Here is a 10,157-nt window from a genome sequence, read left to right on the forward strand (position 1 = left end):
TGAAAAAGCCAAGTGAGCCCAAGGAAGAAAGGAAGGAAGAAATGAAAAGGAAAAGCAAGCGAGCCGGGCACCGGAGGCTCAGGCCTAGAATCCCAGCTACTCAGGAGGCTGAGATTTGAGGATGGAGCTTCAACACCAGCCCGGGCAGGTGCACCTTGTATGATGAGCAGGGAGTTGGGCCTGGGGTGGTCTGCCTTTGCGGGGGAGTCTACCCACCCCACTGGCCCCACAGGTACAGTCCATTCAAAGATTAGAGGTTTGCCTGCCAACGCCAGACCAGAGTCTGTCAGGAATTACCTCCCTATCCTGGGCACCTTCCAAATCCAGGACTTCCCTTGCTTCGCAGGCCCCCCTGCCCCGCCCCCCTCCTGCCCCCCGGGAGCCAGCGGGGCCTTAAAGCTGGGCTTGACCCAGCCATGCCTGCCACTGTGTGTGGAGCCAGCCCCCGCTGCCGTGGGTCGGACCCACTGGCTGCAGGGAAACACTAAAAGCCAGCGATGAGGACTCTCACCCCGCCCAGGCCTCCTTCACTGCCTATCTTTGTGGAAGACCAAAGGTAAGATTTAATCAGCTGCCGGTATTGCACACAGACCCTCCACACAGCCTTGGCAGGGAGGGGTGCGTGAGGGGAGGGAAAATGGGGGGGGCTGTGTGCCATGAATCCACCCCCTCTTTCTTGTTTTTTTTGCTTTATGGCTTGTTACCCAAGATGCTGTAGCGCTTGAGCCATGCCTCCACCCTGGCTTTTTTGTTGGTCGTGAGGCTTGAACTCAGGGCCTGGACGCTGTCCCTGAGCTTTTTTTTTTTTTGCTCAAGGTCAGCACTCTACCCCTTGAGCCACAGTGCCACTTCCAGACTTTTTTTTTTTTGTCGGTCGTGGGGCTTGAACTCTGGGCCTGGGCGCTGTCCCTCAGCTCTTCAGCTCAAGGTGAGTGCTCTACTGCTTGGGGCACAGCACCACTTCCAGTCTTCTTGTGGTTTATTGGAGATCAGAGTCTCACAGACTTTCCTGCCCGGGTTGCCTTTGAACCGTGATCCTCAGATCTCAGCCTCCTGAGGAGCTAGGATGACAGGCGGGAGCCTGGCCCTTTCAGGCTTTTGATATTTTGTTGTTATGGAAGCCTTGCATATATATATATATATATATATATATATATATATATATATATATATATATATATATATATATTTGTTTATTTATTTAGCTGTGGTGACAGGCGTGAACCACCAGCTCCCGGCTGTCCCTATTTATTAAGGGATATGTATTCACAAGACATGAAAGCAATCATTCAATTCTGTGACATTTAGAACACTTGCAGCATTGTGCAATCCCAACCTCATGTTTCTAAAACATTTTCATCACTCCAAATGGAAACCCTGCACCCAATAAAGCAATCACACGCCTCCTCCCACCGGCCCTGGCAGCGCTCATCTGTCCCCTGCAGGGCAGCACCTTTCTTCACTCAGCCTGGGGCTCTCAAGGTTCAGTCGCGGTTACCCACATTGTAGCCACACCCCGTTCACTTTTTGTGGCTGTGTAATATTCTATTGTGTGGATAGATGGCATTGTGTGTATCTGTGTGATATTGGATGGCCAGTTGGGTTATTGCTCATTGTAAAAGTGCTGCTGTGAATGTTTGGGCATCTGTACTAGTTTGGCTTCTTGCTTTGTTGCTGTTGTTCTTCTTCTTATTATTATTAATTTTTTGTATTATTATTTTGCCAGTCCTGAGGCTTGAACCCGCGCCTGGGCACTGTCCCTGAACTCCTTTGGCTCAAGGCCAGTGCTTTACCACTCGAGCCACAACTCCACTTCTGGTCTTTTGTGTGATGAATTGGAGATAAGAGTCTCATGGATTTTTCCTGCCCAGGCTGGCTTCAAACCGCGATCTTCAGATCTCTGCCTCTTCAATAGCTGGGATTATAGGCATGAGCCACCAGCACCTGCCCCTGCCCAGTTATTTTTGGCACACTTCATATCTCTGATGCTTCCCAAAGCCAGTGAGGAGAGGACTCGAGGCAGATACTCCCCCCGTTTGACAGACGAGGACACTCAAGTGGGAGAGGCAGCCCCGTGCCAGCCTGAGTCCAGTCACCATCAGAATGGCTCCCAACCTCAGAGTGAGCACTAGGTAGCAGCCTCTTACGGGGAGGGCGCAAGGGATGGTCTTCCAGGCAGTTTTGTGGCCCCTGGACCCGACAGACCTGAGTGTGAGTCCCAGGTTGGATCCACTGCATAATTACATAATCTAATACCTATGTCACAGCCAGGAGATGGAGCCCTAATTATGTGTTTGATGTATAGATGTATCCAGGGGCCCAGGGGGTGAAACAAACAGTTGCTAAACTGGTCTGCCTTGCAGTTATTCTTTTTTCTTTTTCCTCTTTTGCCGGTCCTGGGGCTTGAGCTCAGGGCCTAGGCATTGTCCCTGAGCTTCTTTTGCTAGCAGCCTACCACTTGAGCCATAGCGCCACTTCTGGCTTTTTCTGTGTCTGTGGTACTGAGGAATGGAACCCAGGGCTTCGTGCATGCTAGGCAAGCACTGTACCACTGCGCCACCTTCCCACCCCCCTTCCTCTTCTTTGACATAGGGTCTTGCTATGTAACCCAGGCTAGCTTAACTGAACAGACTTCAGCAGTCATTTCCCTAGGAAGGCAAAGGAGCATTCTTATTGGCTTAGGGACAAGACAAGTGCTTCTGATAGGTTGAGGAGGGGGTAGGGCCAAGTCTGATTGGCTGAGAGACAGGAAAGTGGAAAACATTGGTTAAGTCGGCTAAGAGACCAACTTTGATTGGCTGGGAAGTGGGGGAGGAGTCTAAGCTGAGAAGAGTAAGATTGGCTGAAAAGAGGATGGAGCCTGATTGGCTAAGAGGTGGGACTGCAGAGTTTAAAAGACTGAGGGGCAGAGGACTGAGTCCTATTGGCTGAGCATCAGGAGATTGGAATCTGATTGGCTGGAGAGTAGGAGAGCATTTGATTGCGTGGAGGGTGGGCGGGTTCTACTCAGGGTGGAGTGGGAGAGAGGGAACTTGGGAGGAGTTGTCCCCGGTCTTAGCTACTTCTCTGATCCCATGTCTCTCTGCTCCTAGGAGAGGGAGGTGGAGATTAACCCCTATCTATGGGGAAATGCAGGTAGGTGTGTGTGGAGGAGGGGAAGGGCTGGGTCACCCCAAAGTCCAGGGTGGACAAGTTCTCTGCCTCAGCTAGTGAGGTGTCTTATCTCCATGACTCTGATCTAGGGTGTGGGGCGGGCACAGCCATAGACCCTCCTTCTAGGGGAAGACAGATCTGGTTTTGGGGTGGTCCTGGGATTCCAACTTAGGACCTTGAGCTTGCTAGGCAGGCGTTCTACCACTTGAACCATTCTGTCATAATCGAGTCTTGCTTTGTGCCAGAGCTGGCCTGTACTGCAGCCCTCCTATAGCCCCCCAGCGTGCCTCTCGGGACCACCACTACACCCAGCTATTGGTTGAGATGCTTATCATCAATGTGTTCATATTATTATGTGAAGCCAGGGCTGGTCTTGAAGTATGGTCCTCCATTTCTGCCTCCCAGGTACTTTACATCACTATCAGGATTCTGTGGTTTCTGAGGACAAAGAGTTCTCTTCCCTCCACCCCTCCCAAAGCATCTTCCTGCTCTTCTCCCCTACATCCACTCATTTAAATTCCTGTTTCTCTTGTCAGTCCTGGGACTTGAACTCAGGGCCTTGATGCTGTCTCGGAGTTTTTCACTCAAGGTTAGCACTCTATCCCTTTAAGCCACAGCACACTTCTGGCTAACTGAAGATAAGAGGCTCATGGACTTTCCTGCCTGGGCTGGCTTCGAACTGTGATCCTCAGATCTTAGGGTCCTGAGTAGCTAGGATGACAGGTTTGAGACACCAGTACCTGGATAACGTCTCCCTGGCCGGAGACACTAGTTCTCCAGCTGGCCGGGAACGCGCGATCCTCCTACCTCTGCCTCCTAGGTGCTGGGATTAGAGGTGTCAACATCAAGGCTGGCTCCCACCTGGACCTTTATCGCCGTTGACCTTGAAATGCTCCTCCATCCTCCTCCTTCCTGTGCATTGTCCTTTCTTGCTCCCTTTTTCTCTTCCATTCACTCCACTAGAAACTCCAGCCTGGGCTGGGAGGGTGGCTCAGTGGTAGAGCGCTTGCCTTGCATGCCTAAGGCCCTGGGTTCGATTCCTCAGCACCACATAAGCAAAAACAAAAAGCCCAGAAGTGGCGCTGTTACTCAAGTGGTAGAGCGCTAGCCTTGAGCTGAAGAGCTGAGGGACAGCGCCCAGGCCCAGAGTTCAGGCCCCATGACCGGGCCCAAAAAAAAAAAGAGAGCGCTTGGTAAAATCTAAGTCGAAGCCGGGAGCTGGTGTTTCCCACCTGTCATCCTCGCTGCTCAGAAGCTGAGATCTGAGGATCACAGTTCAAAGCCAGCTCTGGCAGGAATGTCTGTGAAACTCTTATTGCCAGTTAAGTAGCAAAAAGCCCAAAGTAGAGGGATGGCTCACGTGGTAGGGCACCAGCCTTGAGGTGAAAAAGCTCAGGGACAGCGCCCAGGCCCTGAGTTTACACACACACACACACACACACACACACACACACACACACACACACACACACACACACACACACACACACACACACACACGCCTAAGTCAAGGGCGGGAATTGTGGCTCTGGCCTCCTGCCTGCCAAACAAGTCTGAGACCCTGGGATAAAACCCCCAGGACCAGCACCAAACAAACAAACCAACAAACGAGAACCTGACAGCCCATGTTCTTCTGCTTAGAACCTTCTGTGGCTTCCATTTTCCTTAGGCTAATAACCTAAATCATCCCAGGTCCCTATGCAACATACCTGTCACCTCATAGATTGGTCATCTGTTCCCTTTTACGTTTCTATTACAACTCTCCCTCTCTCCCTCTCCCCCCCCCCCCCCCCGTGCCAGTCCTGAAGCTTATACTCAGGGCCTGGTCGCTGTCCCTTGAGCTCTTTTGCTCAAGGCTAGCCCTCTACCGCTTAGAGCCACAGCACCACTTCTGGGTTTGGTTTTTAGCTTTGCTGGTCTGGGGCTTGAACTCAGGGCCTCTTTGTGCTTGAGGAGAGCGCTCTCCCACTTGAACCACAGCACACACCACTTCTGACTTTTTCTGAGTGTTTTCTTGGAGATAAGAGCTGCACGGACTTTTCTGCTGGGGCTGGCTTCCAACTGCAATCCTCAGGTCTCGGCCTCCTGAGCGGCTGGGGTGACAGGCGTGAGCCACGGACGCCCGGCTCTCCCTCTCTTTCTGTCATCCCACGGTCAGCCTTGAGAACTCTGGGGAACACCAAGGCCCTCAGTCGCGCCCAGGCCTCTCTTACCAGCCTGTTTTCTCTCATCTCAGCCCACTGAGACCAGAGCTGCGGGGAGCTGGTGTCTTCATGACCTAGTAACTACCCAGCTCCATAGTTTCCTAAGACCCAGGGCTCCTCATCTTACACATGAGACTGGACACATGACCACCTCCCCTTAATCTCCACCTCCATCCCATGCCTGTCTGGCTTTGTCCTAAGAGCTCGAGATGTTTTCCTGTCTCCCGTGACCTCCTTCGCCCACTTCCCTGCCGTCCACTCTCTCTTCCTCATGCAGGTGACTCATGGATGTGTCCGTGGCAGCTGCCTCCACGTGAGCACCCCACTGCGTGGAGGTGACGGCGTTTCCCAACCTCAGCCCTGGGGTTGACACACGGGCCGCCAGCGCTGTGTCATGGCCCCCGCCCCACCTTGTGTGTGTTGTTGGATGTTGAAAAGCATCTGTGTTCTGTGCCAACTGTATGCCAGTAGCACTCCTCTGCCAATACAGTAACCATATGGACAATTGCCCAAATCTGCTGTAGTTGCAAACCTCTAGGCTAATCCAAACCAACCTCCAAAACTCTTCAGAACACGTCCACCTCTCACCTCCCCTCCAGTATGTGTTCAGAAGAACTGAAACTCGGGAGGCGCCAGGTGCCAGTGGCTCCCGCCTGTCATCCTAGCTACTCAGGAGGCTGACATCTGAGGATCACAGTTCAAATCCAGCCTGGGCAGGAAAGTCCCTGTGAGACTTCCCCAATAAACCCCTCAAAAAACAGAAATGGTGCTGTGGCTCAAGTAGTAGAGTGCTAGCCTTGAACACAGAGAGCTTCAGGGACAGTACCCAGGCCCTGAGTTCAAGCCCCACAAATGACCAGAGACAGACAGACAGAAAGACAGAGACAGAGAGACAGAGACAGACAGATGGAGACAGAGAGACAGAGAAATCCATGGGAGTCTTCTGGTTTTCCCAACGCCATAGGAGTAAGAGGCTCCTGGTTGGCATTTCCTCCTCCCAAGCTAGGCCTCAGGCCCTCTAACCTCAGACCTTCTCCTAACTACTAGAGGATTCCCTCTCAAGTGTTCTGCCCTTGAAAATCTCTCTCTCTCTCTCTCTCTCTCTCTCTCTCTCTCTCTCTCTCTCTCTCTCTCTCTCTCTCTCTCTCTCTCTCTGTGTCTCTCCCTCGGGCCTGGGCGCTGTCCCTGAGTTTTTTTTTTTTTTTTTTTTTGTCAGTCGTGGGGCTTGAACTCTGGGCCTGGGCGCTGTCCTTGTGCTCTTCAGCTCAAGGCGAACGCTCTACCGCTTAAGCCACAGCGCCACTTCCGGCTTTCTAGTGGTTTTTATTGGAGATAAGAGTCTCGGGCTGGGAAGGTGGCTCAGTGGTAGAGCGCTTGCCTTGCATGCTCGAGGCCCTGGGTTCGATTCCTCAGCACCACATAAGCAAAAAGAAAAAAAGCCGGATGTGGCTCTGTGGCTCAAGTGGTAGAGCACTAGCCTTGAGCTGAAGAGCTGAGGGACAGCGCCCAGGGCAGGCCCCACGACCTGACTCAAAAAAAAAAAAAAAAAAATAGACTCTCACAGACTTTCCTGCTGGGACTGGCTTTGAGCCGTGATCCTCAGATCTCAGTCTCCTGAGTAGCTAGGATGACAGGCGTGAGCCACCAGCGCCCAGCATTGTCCCTGAGCTCTTTTGCTCAAGGTAGCGCTCTACCACTTCTAGTTTTCTGATGGTTCATTGGAGATAAGAGTCTCACGGACTTTCCTTGGCTGGCTTTGAACTGTGATCCTCAGATCTCAGCCTCCTGAATAGCTAGGATGACAGGCGTGAGCCACTAGAGCCTGGTCTCTTTTTTTTTTTTTTTAGTCAGTGTGGGGCTTGAACTCAGGGCCTGGGCATTGTCTCTGAGCTCTTTTGCTCAAGGATATCTATTCAGACTCCGCCCATCACAGTCCGTCCCTGCGCACACATACACACACACATACACACACACACACATACACACACACATACACACACGCACACACACAGCCTCCACACGCACCTCTGCCCCACTCCTCCTGTAGTTGAAATCTAACCGCCAGCTCCCTGCAGCCTCTTCTCAGATGTCACTCCCTTCCCCAGTCTCCAAACCCAGGAGCATGGGATATATGTAGCTTTTTTTTTACTTCAAACTATGCTCCCTCTGGACCTCCTTCTCTCCATCGGGGGAACTGATTCTCAGGTGACAGTTACCGAAATGAAGACAGGGGTTGTTTTTAATAAATAAATAAATAACTTTACGTTGGGGCGAGCCCCCCGCGGGCCAGTGAGCCCGCCGTGGGCGGCGTCCCCGCCTGTCCCCCCCCAGGCCCCGGCTGGTGACCAGGCCCAAGGTCAACGCCCCGGCCTGAGGACCGGCTGGTCCAGGCCTGCTGAGGAGCGCGGGAGCTTTTCCTGGGGTCACCTGCCGCCCTCCGGACTCGCGCCCGCACTTCCTGCGCCCCAGGACGCAGAGAAAGCAGGAAATCTGGGTGGCCAGGTTCGGTGGAGGCTGAGAGTTCCTGGGGACCCCTGGAGAGCCATGGGGCGTCCGAGCGGGGGAGGGGGGTTGAGGGGTGCTGGTGGGGAGGGGAGGGTGGCCCCAGACGCGGGGGGACCCGGGCACTAACGGAGGCACGCGGGGTCGGGCTGCGTCGCCGCTTTGCGTCTCCCCGTCCGCATCTCCCGTCCATCCCCAGCGTGGAGGACCAAACACCTGAGGTCAGGGGCGTGGCCGGTGGGCGAGGTCGAAGGGCGGTTCCTGGAGCATGGTCTGCGGTGGCGTCCAATGGGCGCGCCGGGGGGTACCCAGCGGGCGTAGGCGTGGATGGCTCCCGTGGGCGTGGCCTGCGGTCATGGCCAATGGGCGCGCCGGGGCGTGGGCAGGGCTGGTTCCCGGGGGCGTGGCCCGCGGGCGTGGCCAATGGGCGCGCCGGGGGCGTGGCCGGTGCTTACCCTCCCCGCCCACCCCGCCCGCCGGGCGGGGTTAAAGGGCCGGGCGGCGGGACGGCGCGGGCAAAGCCGAGGTTCCCGCAGCCAGCGCCAGCGCATCGCGATCCAGGGCTGGAGACCCGCGGGGTGAGTCTAGAAACGGGGGCGCAGCGGGATCCCCGACCTCCGTGAGACGCACAGCGGGCTCGGGGAGCGTGGGGTGCCCGCCCCGCGCCCCGACGGCCCCTCCGTGTGGCCGTGTGCGCCCGGGAGTCCCGGCCGTGTCCTCTCCCGGCGTCCGGGGGTGGGGGAGCGGGCAGCCCCAGCCCCCCAGGACCTCCCAGATGGGCCCGGCCCGCGCACCCCGGGGTCCACCTGGCCACCTCCGGAGCCCCGTGCCCAGGTGGCCGTCCCGGGCCCGCAGGCTTGGCTGGGGTCCTTGCTGCCCCTCCGTCGGGGGGGGGTGACATTGTCTGACAGACGCCATCTGATGCCCCCGGAGCCTGCCCTCCCTCCTGCCAACCACCGGTGGCTGGTGTTGACTATTTGGGGGCCCAGGGGGACAGTCTTCTCCTGGAGAGGGGAGGGAGACCAGGGCACCCCTCCCCCTCCTGTTGGCAGGCTGGAAGGTCCTCAACTTGTCTCCCCTGTGGAGGTGCCCCCCCCACCTTGGGTGCAGGAGCTGAGCCCGTGAGGCCTGGCTCACCAGCCCCCAGTGGAGGGCCGGAGGGGAGGGGGACCCCTGGCCGCCCATGCCCCCACGCCCAGTGGGGGAGCTGCGATTGGAACCATCAAGCCCTGTGTGACCCCAAAATCCTGGGCCGCTTTCTAATGGCCGAAGCGGCTCTGTGTAGGCCGGGTCCGGTTTCCAGGCGGTAACGTTAGTCCTGGGCTGTGTCTTGGCGCTGACCCCAGTTGGTTATCAGGTAGACGGGCCGTGGGTAACTGGGTGACATGCAGAGACGGAACCCCATCTCTCCTTTCTGACAAGCCCCAGAGTCCTGTTCTTCAATCCCAGGCAGCAAATGGGAATATGTTCTTAACGCTCTGTGTGTGTGTGTGTGTGTGTGTGTGTGTGTGTGTGTGTGTGTGTGTGTGTGTGTGTGTGTGTGTCTCCTGGGGCTTGAACTCAGGGTCTTGAGCGCTGTCTCTCAGTTAGCCACAGCTCCACTGCTGGTTTTCTGGTGGTTCGTTGGAGATCAGAGTCTCAGACCCTTTCCTGCCTGGGCTGGCTTCCAACCACGATCCTCAGATCTCAGCCTCCTGAGTAGCTGGGATGAGCTGCTTTGAATTTGGCGTTGCTTGTGCGCCTGTCCATGAAAAATGCCTGGCTGTGTCTTCACAGTCCTGGGAGTTGGGGAAATGTAGATCCTTTGTTACAGATGGAGAAATTGTGGCTCAGAAAGGTTCAGGCACCTGCCTGAGGTCACACAGCTAAGGGGGTCAAACCTTCCAGAATAAACTTTCTAAGGCTCCTGTCCTGGTGTGGCCATACTGGAGATGAAATACCAAGGTGATCACATCTCCCAGGGATGTTTCTTTTCTTGTCTTTTTTTTTTTTCTTTCTGCCAGGATCCAATTTGAACTGCAAAGGCCACAGATTTCTGACCTTTGACACCCCAATACTCCACCACCTTGTTGAAACCCAGAAATGTTGGGGTGCTTCCTGGCACTTTGCCAGGGTTGGGGGGAGGGAGGTGAATGTAAGTCTCTGGGTTGAATGGACCCAGGCAGGGTGCCATAAGCCTGGAGCAGGAGCGTCTGGAAGGTGGGGTGACAGGGCCAGCTCAGGGGTGCTCGGGTGTCCATGGTGTGCGTGCATTTCTGTCCTGGAAGCCCACACATCCTGTGCGACAAGTTAGCTGTC

At 55.4% G+C, this 10,157-nt stretch overlaps 1 protein-coding gene across 1 annotated transcript in view; it reads left to right on the forward strand.

The window, feature by feature from the left end:
* The window catches only part of LOC138817726 (ultra-long-chain fatty acid omega-hydroxylase-like), a 31,040-nt gene that overhangs the window by 1,936 nt on the left and 18,947 nt on the right, over window positions 1-10,157 (forward strand). The window contains exon 2 of the mRNA XM_070008343.1: window positions 347-556. Within this exon, the coding sequence (XP_069864444.1) occupies window positions 498-556 (59 nt within the window). The 5' untranslated portion in view covers window positions 347-497. The remainder of the gene's footprint in view (window positions 1-346; window positions 557-10,157) is intronic.

This window comes from Dipodomys merriami, unplaced genomic scaffold (genome assembly GCF_024711535.1).
Source record: "Dipodomys merriami isolate MVZ:Mamm:240054 unplaced genomic scaffold, mDipMer1.0.p SCAF_70, whole genome shotgun sequence".
NCBI lineage: Eukaryota > Metazoa > Chordata > Mammalia > Rodentia > Heteromyidae > Dipodomys > Dipodomys merriami.